This window comes from Trachinotus anak, unplaced genomic scaffold, assembly GCF_046630095.1.
Source record: "Trachinotus anak isolate AG129_WGS33_773 ecotype Australia unplaced genomic scaffold, CSIRO_AGI_Tana_v1 ptg000010l, whole genome shotgun sequence".
In the NCBI taxonomy this organism is placed as follows: domain Eukaryota; kingdom Metazoa; phylum Chordata; class Actinopteri; order Carangiformes; family Carangidae; genus Trachinotus; species Trachinotus anak.
In genome coordinates this window covers 10,087,767-10,104,064 of record NW_027273861.1, presented here as the reverse complement: position 1 = coordinate 10,104,064, position 16,298 = coordinate 10,087,767, and the positions used below count along the sequence as shown (strand labels likewise).

The window sequence follows — 16,298 nt, the reverse complement described above, 5'->3', positions numbered from 1 at the left end:
AGCAATTATTTCATGATGTCGGACTTACCATGAACTTGACTTTAATTAAATGCTGTTAGTTGCTATGACGATAACATGGTTTGTTCTGCTGTGTTGGCGCAACACCAACTCACTCCCACTCAGGTTCACTGCTCAGCAGTGTCTCTCACTGGCAAACACTGACACATGAGGCAGAGCGAGGCACATACACCCGAGTCTGAAACATTCACCACTCATCAACTGTGACTGTGACACAAAATAGATTTCTAACTGTTAGTAATGACTGTTAACACAAAGGTAAAAGCGTCATGAGGGTCATTAAGTATCATAAGTCTCAGCTCACAAAATGGAAATGTCTATACATGCACAGATAAAATACAATGAACCTCAGGTGGAATACCACCTTAGTTGGTAATGTCTTTTATTTGTTAGTTGGTCCATCACTTTGATCCATGCTGAAACATCTAAACAACTATTGGATGGATTTCCTTTAAATTTTGTATGGATATTTATGGTCCCCTGAGGATGAAGCCTATACTGGCTTTGGTGGCCCCTTGAGTGACTCTATGAGGTTCACATTTTGATTTTTTAGTGAAATGTCTTGACAACTTTTAATGGATTTACATGAATTTGGTACAGATCGTTATTGTTCCCAGAGGATATATCCTGACTTTGGTGTTACTGTGACTTTCCCTCAAGTACCACCACCCTGACATTGTGTAATTGTGAGTGAAATGTCTAAATAATGATTTCACACATCCCTATTCCCCCTCAGGATAACTTGTTCTTTTGGATCCCTTAATTTTTAATCAAGCACCATTATCAGGTCAAACCGTACAATATTTTGGTTTCTGATTGAATATGAATCAAATTACATTCCCATCAGCCTCATCTGTACGTTGTTTTTAGTGCTAATTAATGCTATTGGCCTAAACTAAACCTAAACCTCCAAAATGTCAGAATGTTAGGATTGTCACTGTGCTCATGTTAGCATTCAGAAGCTCAGCCTTAAAAGGACTATTGTAGGTTTTCTCTGCAACCGAATATGGTTTCTTACCTTAAGCCATCGCAGCGCTACTTCTTAAGGACAGACTACAGTGACTCGGTATCAGAAAGTGATGAGACCATGCAGCCTGACCTGGGCTAGCTGGTTAGCATGCACACTTCAGTAGAGGAAATGAAGTAAAAGGAATAGAAGCAAAACAAGAGGGTTGCTTTCCACAGCTGGAGATAGTTCTTGATGAGTAAAGGAACCAGATTCAATGTTGAACTTCATCTCACATCCCCTCATCAGACCATTAATGATGAGGTCAATATCCTGTATAGAAGCAGTGCAGAATTCGTTATATTTCTCTTCTCATTTGATCAGCTTTTTTCCTTTAACACCGATTTGTATGCTAATATAGAAAAAACTACACAAAAACATGTGTTCTTCAAATCAACAATTTCAAGACTTTTATTTTTTCCAGAACATTCATCTATCCTGTAATGGCAAATGTGCTCTGTAATAAAATGTGCAGGTAACATCTATAGTGCAAATGGTGGCCCAGGTAGCTTAGAAGTGCAGTATGTGGGGTAAATAACAACTACTGTAGCTTTGTATCTCTGCTAATTCAGCCTCATTAACTACTCTCAGCCAAACAATTCATGCTCACTAAAGTCTAAGCTAAGATGCTATCATAAAATAAAGCTCTAAAGTGCAAATATTTGTAGATCAAGTAAAATATTTACTACTTGGCCTGTTCAGCTCTGATGATGAGATTGCCAGGTCTTAGTTAATGAGAAAAAAGACTCACATTGTGCCAGAGGGTTGCTAACCAAGCATGGCACCCGGTTACAGGCAATTACACTTTGTACAATCAAAACTTACAGGGCATCTTGGATTTTTTCCATACTGTGAGGCAGATCATCCCGTCTCACCCAATAATGAATGTTTTCACCCTGGCACTGCTGTTCTGGCTCAGACTGGGGCTTAGTGCTCAGGAGCCACTCTGAGGGCCAAAAATATGCTCCACACACACGTAAACAAGGATGTTCATGGCAGACTCTCTGATCTGATGTGTGCCTGAGTGATGATCATGCTGCTGTTTAATCTTACAGTTTTCCAGCGACAGATATGCTAACATACTCACTCCTTCAGATGATTGACTGACTGTAGACACAAGGAAAATCAACCTAATAAAGATTTTACACAGCCTCACTTCTCTCTGGCAAATCTGCGAATGAGTACATCTTGTCTGTGCATGTTTTACTTTAAAAGCAATGAATGGAGTCTGGCTGCTAGGCGACAGTTGTTGCAGTCAAATCTAAAATTGCATCCCTCTCCTGCTCTCAGTCTTTCCACTTTAAATCACCCTTGTGGCATTCACAGGGATGCTGTTGCTGCTCTTCCTCCTTGTTAAACTATCTTTAGGGCTTTTTGTTGTTTCAGTACCAACTGCTCTTTCATCCTTGGTCTCGCGGAAACAGTAGACCCCATAGAGGCGGAATTTTTTATCAGGGAAGCCCAGGTGTCGGACGCCTGGCTGGGATCCTCCACAGCGAGAACGGGGGTTGACTATCGGGTAACGGATGCTGCCATCCTCCAGCCAACCGGCTTCACAGCGGTCCAGAAGCTGGAACTTCCATGCTGCATACAGTTGACCCACTTTAGCCACCACAGAGCCATCTCGAATGCAAGCCTTCATCGCCTCCACATAGTTCACCTTCTTAAAACGTTTGAGGAAGTACACTTTGCCTGGGGGAATATAGAAGGAGAGGAGAGGTGAGGATGTTTGTTGTAAGAACATGTGAAAAGGTGAAGGGAAACAGAGCAAGTGCATTGTTCAGGAGGGCAAAAGGAAAGAGACATGAGTGAGAGAGAGAACCCCCCAGAGACAAGCTGAGCCCCGAGGATAGATATTCTCAGTTTTCCTGGCCTCTAACCCTGATTGTGTTCAGAATATCAACTCATTCAAACAACTATCTGGGCAGTTGCTCAAAATCGAAAGGCAATACTCTGTCAGTAGACAGCAATCTGACTCAAGATTACCCCTAAAACACTTCCATTTTTACTTTCATCTCACCTCAGGGAGACTTTTCGCCCGGCAGTATTAAAGAAATGGGTGTCCTGATTGGTTGAATTATTTTGGTGAACTGAACTGCATCACAAGGTAGCTTCTCCCACGAAAGAAGCACAGGATAATGAACCAAACCAAGAATTCTCCAAACAACTGCTATCATGAAAATCATGTCCGCAACCTCAGCTTTGCACTTGGCTCAGCTATTGATTTTGTGCTTGTTTATGTGACTGGTAGCTATTAGAGAGGCAGAATATTGTCTCATATTTCCCCAGGGGACATTCAGTAAATACCTTCCAGCTGGACTGAGCAACAGCATCGGTCACAACCACTGCTGAAACCTTCTGCCCACAACAGACTGTCCACAATAATTAACACACAAGGGAAGCCATGAGCGATCATTTAAGGTTTCTGTCATACTACCTATTTTTCGCTGCGGAAAGGAATAGCTTCTTTGTCACAGTTTGTGCTGTCCCAAAATGGGTTTGCCCTTCAAATAAAGAACATTGTCTTTTATCTATTTAGTTTTAAGAATGTGTGAGATGTTTTTAAAGGGACTATTTGTAAGTTTTTGCTATTGTTACATAGCCAACATTAACGTTAACCACTGTTTACTGTCTAGAGGAAACGTTGTGAATACAGCATCATTCCCTTACTCACCAAGAACTGTCTCCAGAGGTAGAAAGTAACAATAATGCTGACTATTGACTCTATGGCATCTTTTCTTCTACTGAAGTTCGTGTTCAAACCAGCTAGCCCTGACCCGTCTCCTCACTTTCTGATGGCCTCTCATCTGCGCTGAAGATGTAGCGCTGCTCAGAGGGTGTATTATAGCCTCATGTATCAATCACCGCCATCAGCTCCTGCCAAGACACCACATTCAGCAGCAGAGAAAACTTACAAATAACCCCTTTAATACTCTTTCAAATTTCAAAGCAGTGCATGTGAGCTTGAGGTCATGTTTTTCCAAACTGAATTTGTTGAATTTACCTGACAACCAATGATATCCTATGTTTCACTAATGTGGTAAATGTCTTTAAGAAGTAGCCACACATTTAAGGAAATATGATAACTTCCTTTCTTGCCAAGAGTTGGATGATATGGTTAAATGGCCATGTCTGTTGGCTAAATAATCATTAATTTACATGTTACTTTTCTACTTTTTGCGCAACTACATACAAAGACTATCAAAGACTCCTTATCATGCAAACATTGAGACTGGTATTATTTTCTCATCTAACTCTAAGCATGAAAGCAAATAAGCATATTTCCCAAAATAACAAACTATTCCTTTAATTACCAATGTTGACTTGTTTCAAGTGCCCAGAGACTACACATAAGTTTTCACTCAACAAAAAAACTAATCCAGCTTCCCACTTTCCAAAGTTTGTTTGAGTTTATGAACCTGGAGGTGGCATGTGTGACGGAGACACTCGCAGACTCTCTGAGGGAATGTGATGTAAATCAAAGAACTTCGAGATGAAAGGCATTGCTTGGCACCCAGCGGACACTGTGGCCCGAGCGGGGCTGAATCAACACAGCTTGATCTAAATCCAATGGCCTTAGGCCTTTGAGATCATAGGCAGAGATTAGAGACATGGGCCTCATTTCCCCATGGTCCAACACTTATGATACATCCTCTTTCTATACAGTATCACAACAATCCAGCTCCGCTAGTGTCTTGTTCCCCTTCAATCATAAGCCACAGTCCTGGATACTGGGCTGGATGTCTGCTTTTAGGTGTATGATCATGTACAAAGTGTTTTTTGATCTTCAGATACACACATGCATGTTCACAAAGCTGCAGGCGCCAACCTACATATCTCTGATTCTCACCATTGAGCTTGGAAGTGAAACAGAAAGCGTCATATCGCTCATCCTCCTTATGCCTGTAGCCATAGTTACGAACACCAGCGGGGGTGTCCTTGCGGCCACACTGGTCTCTGGGATGAGAGATAGGGTACTGGACTGAGCCATCCTCCAGCCATCCAGCATTACACCAGTCTAGTCCTTCCAGCCAGGCCTGGGCAGGGAGATAATGTAGGTTGATGGGTCATACTGAAGGATTAAAGACACTATTAAGAGGTGAAAGAATGTGGTTTATCGCCTCTGACATAACTCCATTACTCTGATCTTTGCAGGAATTTTTATCATGGGACAACAGACCAGCAGTAAAATTTCTGGTCTGGTCATATGCATATTCTTAATTTCAGTCTGGCTGCTGCTCTAAAGCTCTTGTAGGACTGAGGGTTTTAGCCTGTAAATGCATCATTACATATAAATATAGGCCTCTAAATTACTGTACTATAGTTTTACACAGATCCTTGGGAGTGATCTGTGACTTCCATCCTACCCTTTTTCTGCCTTGACCATGACAGATTGTCTATGTAAGGTGTGAATTTACCTTGTGCAGTTGGGAGTGGGAGGCCAGGATGGCATCCTGCTGTTTACAGGCATCCTCTGCCTGGTGGTAGTTGAGCTTATAGCGCCCCTCACGGGGGTAGTAGGGAAACACCACTCCTACAGTTGACAGAAGAAGAAGTTTACTGTTTATTGAATTTCATTTCAGTCTGATCTGGACTGAAACTGGTTTTGACCAAGACAATAGTGAGTATTAGATATGTCATAGCTTAAACACAATCCCATCCAGATGGACCTAATTCCTGACCTTCCAGGTCAAGGTTGACAAATCCTGTATCGTCTTCCATGTCATTGGTGACTTCACACTCATAGCGTCCATAGTCCTCCAGTGTGACATTTTGGATTATCACTGAGGCGTCGCCTGGTCCTGCCTGCTCCAAAAACACACGGCCTTGGTATGCTCCAAATACACGCTGCTGCCTGGAAAGATTTCACAAAAGTTGTTAAGAGCACAATAAGCAAGAAATTCTTCAAAGGTAATTTCTAGTAGGATGCCTTTCTTGATAGCCAGTTAAAAAGAGCCATGGGTTCATAAAAATATTCACTCCATAGAAACATGATTTGTGATAAGACAGTATCGTATCTAATGGTAGCGAAAGGAGAAAATCATCATACAGCCCAACAACTGAAGAACAGGAAAATTTAATCGAAACAGTAGATACAGATTAACTGACTGAAAAATGCAGGTGCAGAATTTACCTTCCGAGTGCCACAAAGACGTCCTCAAACTGCAGCGCATCTGTCACTTTAGTCCATTTAATCCGGATGCGAGCAGGGTCGGTGTTTTCTGGCTCATGATGGTATCTACAGGGCAGAGTGATGGAGCCACCACGATGTGTCACTACTTTACCAGGAGCTGTCTGCACAATGACTGCTCCAGTGTCATCCTCTGTGGGAAGGAAGAAGACGTAACTATCATCATAATGCATTCCATGATTAATGTTTCAACTTTTATACTTATTGTCAGGGTTTGAATTACAGAGGGAAATGGGGGGGTCAGACACCCCAGATTAGGATTGGCTCCCCCCCAAAAAGAGGTAAAAACAGCAGTTTGAGGGGGTTGAAACATGTAACTGCAAATATTACAATATGTTTCTCCTATTCATGCCTGAAAGACTGTTGTTGTACAATTTCAGACACTCATGCATCGTCAGACACTGTAGGTAAATGTAAGCAGCAGTGGCTAACTGTTAGGTTTGTTTAATACACTTTACTTTCTTACAATCAGTTTCTGAATTAGATTGTATCTACAGATTAACAGAATTAACTATTGTCTAACTTTTGCCTGAAGCAATAGTTTAGTTAACTAATGTTAGCTAGCTGATAGCATACCTTTCCATTTACAATTTTGGCTCACTATTCCATTACCAATGTAAAATGTTGTATATCTAATGTTAGCAAACACTGGTTAGTTGTTGTAACGGTACCTTTTACATCAATATAGAGTTTATTATTTCATTTTATTAGTCTTTAGTGTGGCTGTCGTGATTTAGTTAGTTTTTTACCTTATCTTTTACCTGGTTGGGTAAATGAACAATATTAAAATCCATGTGTGCTGAAGTCTATAAGTCTATGTAGTGGCAGTGGTGGAAAGTAATTAAGTACATTTACCCTACATTTACTCTAAGTATAGTACTTAAGTATGTAAGTACAGCACTTGGAGTACTTGTACTTTATGTGAGTATTTCGGTTTTATGCTTCTTTATACTTGACTCTACTACATTTCAGAGGAAAATACTGTAGTTTTTACTGCATTACATTTATTTGACAGCTGTAGTTAAACAAGCAACGTACTGTAAGGACTGTAATACTTGAGGCACATGCCTTCGCTGTACTGGGTTCCATTCTGCCTTGAAAAAAGTAATTCAAACTCTGCTTGTCATTGATACAGCACTGCTCTCATGACCTGAAATCTATATTTTAAATAGTGCAGATTGGTTAAATTCTCTGTTACCATACAAATATTCACAGTCAAATCCTATCAGTGCTGTTTGCCATCAACCTTGACACTGCCAACATTTGTAATTAATATTCTAATCATAAAATTCAATCTTTCATTTTCTTTGTGAGGGATATCATGGCACAAATCCTGTAAAATTGAATCAGTGTCAGCTAATAAAGCCTGGGCTGTTTACCAGTCACATTACTGCCTCAATGTTCAGCATATCAATAGTGGTGAACATTTTTTGATCAAAGCGTCCACTGTGCAGTTCAGTCTCTCTTCTGCCCAGATCTGTCAACAAATTACCCACTCCAAAATATTAACCTCAGCCTCTGCCGAGAGCGAGTCACCAAAATGATCTGAGACTAATGGTAAGCGCAGGCCTCACCATCCAAGTGGGCAATAACAAGACCTAGTTTGCATTTTTGGCAGACATGTGTTCAGACACTGTTTGCGTTTCTATGTGTGTGTGTGTGTGTGTGTGTGTGTGTGTGTGTGTGTGTGAGTTCCTGGGCAACCAAAGAGTATGCACATGACAAGTGTGGTGTAAACATTTAAAACATTTAATGAGCGGCTGCAAAAGGTTTTCTGCTATGTTGTGACCAGATAAAGGCACCTACAATTATCCATGCCAGCCAGCAATTAGTCCTGTCACTGCTTACTGCTCTCTGCAAAGTTGTTTATCACCAGTAGCCATGAAAGCATGAAGTTGTGTTTGATCAAAACTTTCAGCACATTATTTCCCAACACTGAAGGCTGCACTGCAACACGCTGATGTTAAGACAAATAACACCGTGCTACCATTTGATTAAGGAGACAGCAGTTTACAGACTGCTGTTTATAACTGATGGTGTTCGCAGATTGGGGGGGGTTATGTCACTGTCACTGCACTAATGATTGCTACTAGTTAGTGAGGTTGTCTGTGTGAAGGGCTGGGGATCTGAAGATGGTATAGCGTGCACCTCTGCATGCATTGCACTCCCCTTTTTTATCAGAGAAGATCAGACAAACCCACTGTACGCTATCTGCCCAGCACAAAACAGCTGACAGACAAAGTTACCAACAAACTGAAGACTTAGAGACTGAGACAGTAAGAAAAGGAGAGTAAATATTGGACAGGTGGCTCGAAGCACAACAGGATGATTTTGCTGCTCTTTGCTTGTTTGAACGGGCACTTGTTTTCTCACATGTTTAGCACAGCAACTTTTGAGGCAATAATATGACTGGAGTGTGTGTCTGCCAGCTCGTTGTGGAGTTTATCTGCCCCCATGTGGCCAAAAAGCATTTAATACAGCTTTAAGTACAATTTTCAGTTCCTATTTACTTTTTTTTAAGGTACTTCCATCATAAGCTGCTTAATTTATGCTTCTAATTCACTAAGGTTCAGAGGGAACTATCGTGCCCTTTTTTCTACCACATTTATCCAGTGATTGTAATTTCTAGTTACTTAATCTGCAAAGTGGCAAAGTTTGATCATCAAGATTTTACAGACAAAACACCTGAAGTGCAAATAATCTATAATGTTGCTGTCACACTACCCAATTATTCAGTAATGCACTATATATCCAATAAAGTCTCAACATTCTAGATTATTCTATTTTTTTCTTTTGAAATGTTGATTTTGAAGCTATACTTTACAGAGACTATGTCTGTACTTTTAATTAAGTCAAAAAAAATTACTGTAATTCAGGCGATAAATAAGTTGTAAGAAATCATTTTTACATTGCTGTATTGCTGCTTTTAGAATGTAAATACTGTACCACTGACTGCAGTAAAATAAATCCATAGTATCTCCACTTTTGTTGGCTCAATACGTGACAGGCAGGAGGAGGAGTTAAATCATTTGAGAATATCTTCTAATACAACAGCAGCCACATTTCTGCTTTGTAGATAACATAAACAGCCAGGTCGATTATTTTAATCCCTGATGCCATCAGTTTTCTTAGCAAGTAAATAAATGGAATTTATTGCAGTCCTCAGATGAATAGTTTGGAGCAGTGTTATTAATGGCTCTCATACTCTTAAACTAAGTTCCTGGGATGATGCTCAGTGATAAACCTAGAAAAAAGAGTGAGGTCACGTGTATTTCTACAGCCCAATATCGCATACAGTGTCTCAATAACCCCATCAAAATACTGCATTAAAACCTGTGAGTACTCCTGAGCTTCTTCTATGAGGCAATAATGTCAGCATAGAATACATTGGGTTTGGTGGCTTTGAATTTTTAATGTGGAGCCCAGGAGAAGATTTAACAAGTGCATTTTCCAAAGGGTGCTACAATATTATCATTAAACACAACCAACCAACACACAACTGCACAACCATTCAGCCATCTCACTACTACTGTGGGGAGAGCATCTCTGCAGGAGGTGTATGTAAAAGAGCACTGTAAGAAATTTGAAAGAATAAAATGTTCTTACCAAGAACATGCACCACTTTTCTCCTTCCTTGTTCTATGCCAGCAGGGAGGGAAGTCACTGAGAGGGCAGAGGCCAAGATGAAAACCACGAAGGACATTTTCCCAAAGGCCAAAGGCTGAGACCGTGTCGAGAACTGCAGGAAAGGACACAACAGAGAAACAGGAGCATCACAGGCTCACCTGAAGGGTAAAGACTTGAAGAAACAGCACCCTAATAATCCGGGGGCAAAATCAAGACCTAAAAATATATTGGTGAAGAGAAGTAGAAATATCAAGGACAACAGTATGACATCCTGGTATTCATTATAAAGAGTTGATAGCAGTGGCAACTTTGGTATGAAAGTAGGGCCTACTGTAAACACCGTGATTAGAAATTGGTCAAGACTATAACTATACATTTCTCTTGCACTCTGGGAAAAAATCCATCAGTTACGCTGAAACCTCCAAACGTCATACCAGAGAACTCAACCTAAAGTGTTTAAATGTTGGGTGTCACAGCCGGTCCGCGAGTCGGCAACAGACAACTGATTACCTCAACTTTCTCAAAACAAGAAAATAAGGTTACTGTGTTTTAGGTTGAGAGTCATGCTTTAAAATAGCTTGCTTTAGCCTGCCAGCTCTGTAGCTCATAGTCACAATATGTAAAGAAGAGATAGTCCTGACAGGATAGTCAAAACTCAAAGCTTGTTTGGGACTTTTTTATCCTTGGTGCCAAGTGTTAGCTGAAGAAACAGGAAGTATTTGGAAAGTTTTGAGGGAGAAAGGCTTCCATCAGTAGAGGCCATTGGTAAACAGAGAAATATATGCTTTAATGACAATTAAATCATCATGATTATTGAAAACAAATCTAGTGTCTGTCGTGCGTTCTGTAAATATTAGGCATATACAATAGAGAAGGGCAGAAAGAGGCTTCAACACATTTTAAAACTCTCATAGGGTAGTCCAAAAAAAAGTAGAAAAGTAAAAAGTAAAAAGTAGTCCAGACTTTAGGACCCCCCTCAATATGAACAGTCTCCTCTGGCAGTGACTAATGATGGATCAGCTAGCTGAAAAACACAAACACAGTTCCTTCTGGAAGTTACTGCTGCTTATTCTGGTGAAATGCTCATTATCCTTATGCTCTCTTTAGGTTAAGGCGAGTGTGTAGTGGATGCACAGAGCACTACAGTGAGTGGCTTGTGCATTTTAACCCAGTGTAAGTGTATGTGACACCAGTGGTGATGCTGCATAATGGGCTGTAAAGGAGGTAGCCCTCTGCAGAATACAAACCAACACAAGCTCAGATTCATGGGTTTGTCTTTTACTGCATTGTGGATGGAATAAAATCATCATAACAAAATAAGAGTCAAGTGGACATTCTGCTACTGTATGCACTGCTAGAGGTCTGCATTGTCAGGGTCATCTGTGAAAAATCCCCTCTTATGAAACAGCCCTGCTGCGGTACATAACATCTGAATATGAAGACAGGCCCCAGTGAAGCAGAGTTACTAAAGCAGCTACTTCACATGCACATTGCACACCAAAAACAGCCCTGCTGCTGCATCATCTTTCTCAAGGTTAGTCCAGTGGTCATCCCTGCAGTTCTCACACAGCACAGAGAACTGCAGAGCAGAGCCGCACTATTTGAGCACAGAAGTGAACTTACCATGGCTATCACAACAGGATTAATGCCTGGTTGAAGCAGATGTGCCGCTGTGCGCCGTTTAACTCCTCAGCCAGGCTAAATGTTGTTCTGCAGCAGCACTCACCTCTCTCCTCCTCTCTCCCTCCCTTTCTCTATCTCCCTCTCTCTCTCTCTCCCTCTCTGTTTATAGTCCCATCGCTGATCTCTCGCACTGCAGGGGAACCACCGGTGTTTGTGGGTCCCGCAGTCCTCCAGTGACGCAGCACACACTTGACTGTGCAGACTGTGTGGATGAGTCAATCACAGCAATGACTTCACACTGAATGTTTGTGAATGTCTTTGCTGTGTGTTATTGAAGCCTATTAAAGTGACACTTATTGGTTTGAGTGTCACACTTTGTTTCAGTTAATGCAGTGAAAACTCATTAACTTTCAGGCAGAACATTGCTGCTATTAAAGGCCAATGGAGGCTGTTTGTGTTGTTACTACGACTGCAGATTGAAACTGATCGTTTTATTCAAGACAAATCAAATTCTTCCAAACAACTTTATGGCTGAGGAAGAGAGAGGTCATGAAGAATTTTCTTCATAAGTACATTTCAATAAGGGTACAGTTATTAATGACAGTAATGAATAATACCAATGGTGCAATGTAACTAAGTAGCCTATGATTATGACAAATTTTAGGCAGGGCATCCATTTCACATGACATTACACTTCAACTTTACTGTAATTACTGGATTATTTGGTTGGACTTTTTCCTCCATTGCATTTATTTGGCAGCTTTTGTTAGTGTTATTTTTGCAGATGAATATATGTATGATTATAAAGCGCACTCACATTTTCAATGCAGGACTTTTACTTGTAATGGCCTATTAAGAGTAAAAGTAATAGGCCATTACTTTAGCATTAATACAGCAGTACTGTTATAGTACTGTTAGTTTTACTTAGTAAAGGATCTGACTATTTCCTCCTCTGTTTATTAATAAGATGAATAAATACCAGACTTAACATGAATTGATGATGACATATTTGCATTTACATTTACTCATTTGGCAGACAGTTTTATCCAAAGCAACGGACAACACTAAAGCTTCAGTGCAGTAGGAAACCTTGCTGTAAGTACAAAGTACAACATCATTTATTAGTAAGACTAATGTATTGACTTTATATCTGTTAAATAAATAAAAGGCCTATAATGATCTATAATCAATCCATCAAATAACCTGGCCAAAAACAAGTGGTTTACAACAACACCACAGAAACAACACCAGAAAGGACAGCAAAACTGATCACGGTGCAAATGACCAGAATATTCAGTGGGTTCATTGACTTTATTAGATTTGCCACTGGAGACAGGGTCGAGCAATGAGTTGAGTTTGTGCTGAAAGTCTCCCCAGATCAAAGTCCAGGCCCCTCCATTTGCTGTGCACTTATAATATACAGTTTCCAATATGCCAGGAACTGGTCAACAAGCTTACCTGAAAGCAAATGTTTTTGCTTTTGTTGTCCATTCACTGAGTTTAGAAGATGTAAATGCTATTGAAAGATGCTGCAGGGAGTCTGCTCATGAGTTTCTGCACCGATACATAGTCTTTGCTCTTCATACATTCACCAATAGAATATGGTGTTTAAGAACAGCATCACTGACATGTCTGACACTGAAGTTTCTCTTTAAGCACCATATGGGAATGTGGTGTAGACTCAACAAGAGCCTTCCACGAGAATGACGGTTAAATAAGAGAGGCTCTTGAGATGATAGCAGTAGACAATAAGAGGAGACAGGACACTCGGCATGAGGCAGCTGTACTTTGTGTTATAAAAAAAATGAAACTGCTATGATGGTTACATTATTGCACACTGTGCTGCCAAGATTGAAGTTGACTAGAAGTGTCTAGGAAGTGGACCTGTTAAGTACTGTGAAGCTGCCAGAGTTGCTGCACTCCTGTGTGGCATCACTACAAGAGCAGCTCCCACAGTTTGACACATGAGTCCATGTTCGCCCTGGAACAACACAGACCTATCAGCATGAGATGCAGCAAAAGAAGAAGAAAAAAACTGTCCAGACACAATAAAGGGATGTTTTGTTGAAGCAAAAAAATTCAAGGTCAACAACTTTACTTTGATGGATTGCTTTCAAGCTTGAGCCAACAGGCGGATGCTTTCAGAGACATTAACAGTCAGTTTTGTGTGTTATTTAACATGGTCTTTAATGATGTATTGGTCACACTCAAATGAACAAAATGTTCTCTGCCATATATCAACAGGATTTAGACAAAGCCTTTGCAATTGCTCCAGTTAAGGGCCCTCAGAGCGGAGCAGAGAAAGATTATCCTTCTACAAATCTGTTACAAGTTGATTAAAGGGACTGCAGGCGGCTTTTTTTCCAATATTGCTGTAGCAATGAGGATTTTTCTAAGATTACCTGTTACCAAGGAAGGAGGTAATTTTCTCAAATGAAATGCATAGAAAATGAACTGAGAACAACCAAAGGGCCAGAAGTGTCGACCAGCACTGATTCAGGGTGCTGGATTTGTGAGATTTAAAAGCCCATTGTGTGGGTTCTACTAAAGGTATGGATCAACAATTATTGTTTGTGCATTGGTGCATAAAAGTGTCCATTACAAATGTGTTAGAGTTCACTTTTTCCCTGGAGATGCACGGATGAGCAGAGCTGGTTATGTTATGTTATGTTACGTATGCAGTGATTCAGAGTTTAACGGTTAAGAATAGTTAAACAAGTTCACTGCTTACTGATGTATGCATAAAAACACACCGGCTGAAGAGAGCTTGAGTCATGCAGCCAGATAGAGCAGACTCGTGCATACACTTACGTTAAGTCATAATGTAATATCGTTGTGCATATTCGCAAAGTACACACAAACCAAACACACGGTGACCCTCTGAGGGTCTGGGGTTGTGGGGCAGTTGCCCACTCTGCCTGGTTGGTAATCTTGCCACAGTTGTGCAGCAAAGGAGGAATGTGCATTCAAATGAACCTGTCGACTAGTCAGCCACTGGTCAAACATGACTACTTGATTCTGAAGTGGTTTTAAGCTAATTAGGTCCCACGGGTTTATCATTCTACAAATGACCTACATTAACGACTAATGCCTGAACAGGTCGACAGGTCACCAAACAACCTCTTATTTATTTATCAGTGTGGGTGCATGATATGTGAAAAGCTCCGTAAACATTAGCTTACATTTTTGAAATTCACCGGTAATCCTTATGGCGCTGCTGTATGAATTGTTTAGTTGTACTTTTCTCACCCGCAGCCCCACAGCTCTGCGAGGCGGCCTGCACAACCGGGCAGACATCTGCAGCAGAGATCCCCTGTGACTCCCATCATGGGATTACTGAGCTGTTTGGAGCGGCCACATTTGATTTTAAAAGCCTCTGTCATACACACAGAATGCACAGCTAGCATGTGCAGCAGGGGTGATGGCACACTTCAGCATGAAAAAGCTGCTGAGGGAGAGTGAATTAAATGAGTCTGCCTCTCTCTGGCTGTTGTCCTACTGCTCAGCGAAGTACGAGGGATAATTGCATATGAGTGGGCTGCTGTTAGTGATGGAGCACGAAAGGGTTACACTGCTGTTTTAAAAAGCTTTATCTAACCACATAAATAACCCCTCTTATCTCGGTCAAGAAAACATGGTGTGTTCATTTAAATGACCGAACTGCATCCAAAGCATCATGTTACTAAAAAGGTTTGGCAGATAGATTCAGTATTTGTCAGTAACATAATTACATTACATGGTGTGCTGATAATCTCCTTTTTTTGTCAGTCTTTTACCTTTCATCCTGAGAATAGTCCTAACAGTACTGACAATAGTCTCAACAGCCTTTCTTCTAATTAAATGCAAGAAAAACCTTTTTTGACTAAGCCTGGTACTGCCACGGTTCTCAGAAAAGACACCCAGGAGCACGACTCAGGAGGCAGATGTCTTTACTCAGGAAAAAAAAAAAAAAAAAGAAAACAGGGATAAAAAAAAAAAAAATCCAAGCAGGCAAACAAAGTACAAAGGTTCAGGTTTAAGGAAAAATCCCAAAAAAGGACAAAAACACAATCAGGATCAGCAGCACTGGAAAGCGAAAGAGCACGGAACAAAGATGATCTGGCAAGTGAAAACAGAGCGGTATGTGGGAGCTAATTCGGGAACGGGGAACAGATGAGTAGGTGAGTGGAGAGGAAGAGCAGGTCAGGTGATATTACAGGTGGGAAAGCAGACAGGCGGGAGAATTAGAACATGCGTGCACCAACAACTGGACTGAATGAATGAAAGGACGAACCAGCAGACTGAAACTCAAAACCATGACAGGCGGTTATTTAGGTGCGTTTGTTAAGGGAAATGAAAACAGAAGTCATTTATTTGATGTCTTTCTGAAAGACACTGATGAGAGTGGTGACAGGCTATTTACCAGGCAACCCACATAGAGCGGCCACACTGCAGCAGAGAAGAAACAGAGAGGATCAAGGCATGTAAGTAGAGAGAGGATAAAATACTCGCAATTGAGGCACACAGGCGCAGACAGAATGCAGAATGTCAGAAGCATGTCTTGTTTTTCCTACTTAGACTGAGAAAGAAAAGCTGTCTTTTTAAAACTGAGACAGGGTGGCAGCAGACAGCAGCGGTGTGTGTTGACCAGAGTGAGTGACAAGAGCTGCTGTTGAAGTATATGTTACTTTCTGCAGCACATGTTGGCACATCCTTGGCACTCAGCTCTGAGTAATGATCTGTGGTGGCTCCAGTGGTGTCGAGTAAATAATAGAAAGAATATTGCCCAAACTCCCACAATTTCTATTTTACAAGGTTATGAGCTGATGTGTGGACATTTCCAAATATTCTGCT

The 16,298-nt window shown here is 40.9% G+C and overlaps 1 protein-coding gene across 1 annotated transcript; it reads right to left on the bottom strand.

Annotated features, from left to right (window-relative positions):
• Window positions 1–1,411: 1,411 nt before the first annotated feature.
• Window positions 1,412–11,657, bottom strand: hapln4 (hyaluronan and proteoglycan link protein 4). Its single transcript, XM_071487447.1, has 7 exons — window positions 11,466–11,657; window positions 9,822–9,954; window positions 6,159–6,348; window positions 5,707–5,879; window positions 5,443–5,558; window positions 4,875–5,061; window positions 1,412–2,716 (listed from the first exon to the last, which is right to left on the bottom strand). Exons 1-7 carry the CDS (start codon window positions 11,466–11,468, stop codon window positions 2,325–2,327), a joined length of 1,194 nt encoding a protein of 397 aa, XP_071343548.1. The 5' UTR covers window positions 11,469–11,657; the 3' UTR covers window positions 1,412–2,324.
• Window positions 11,658–16,298: the final 4,641 nt, after the last annotated feature.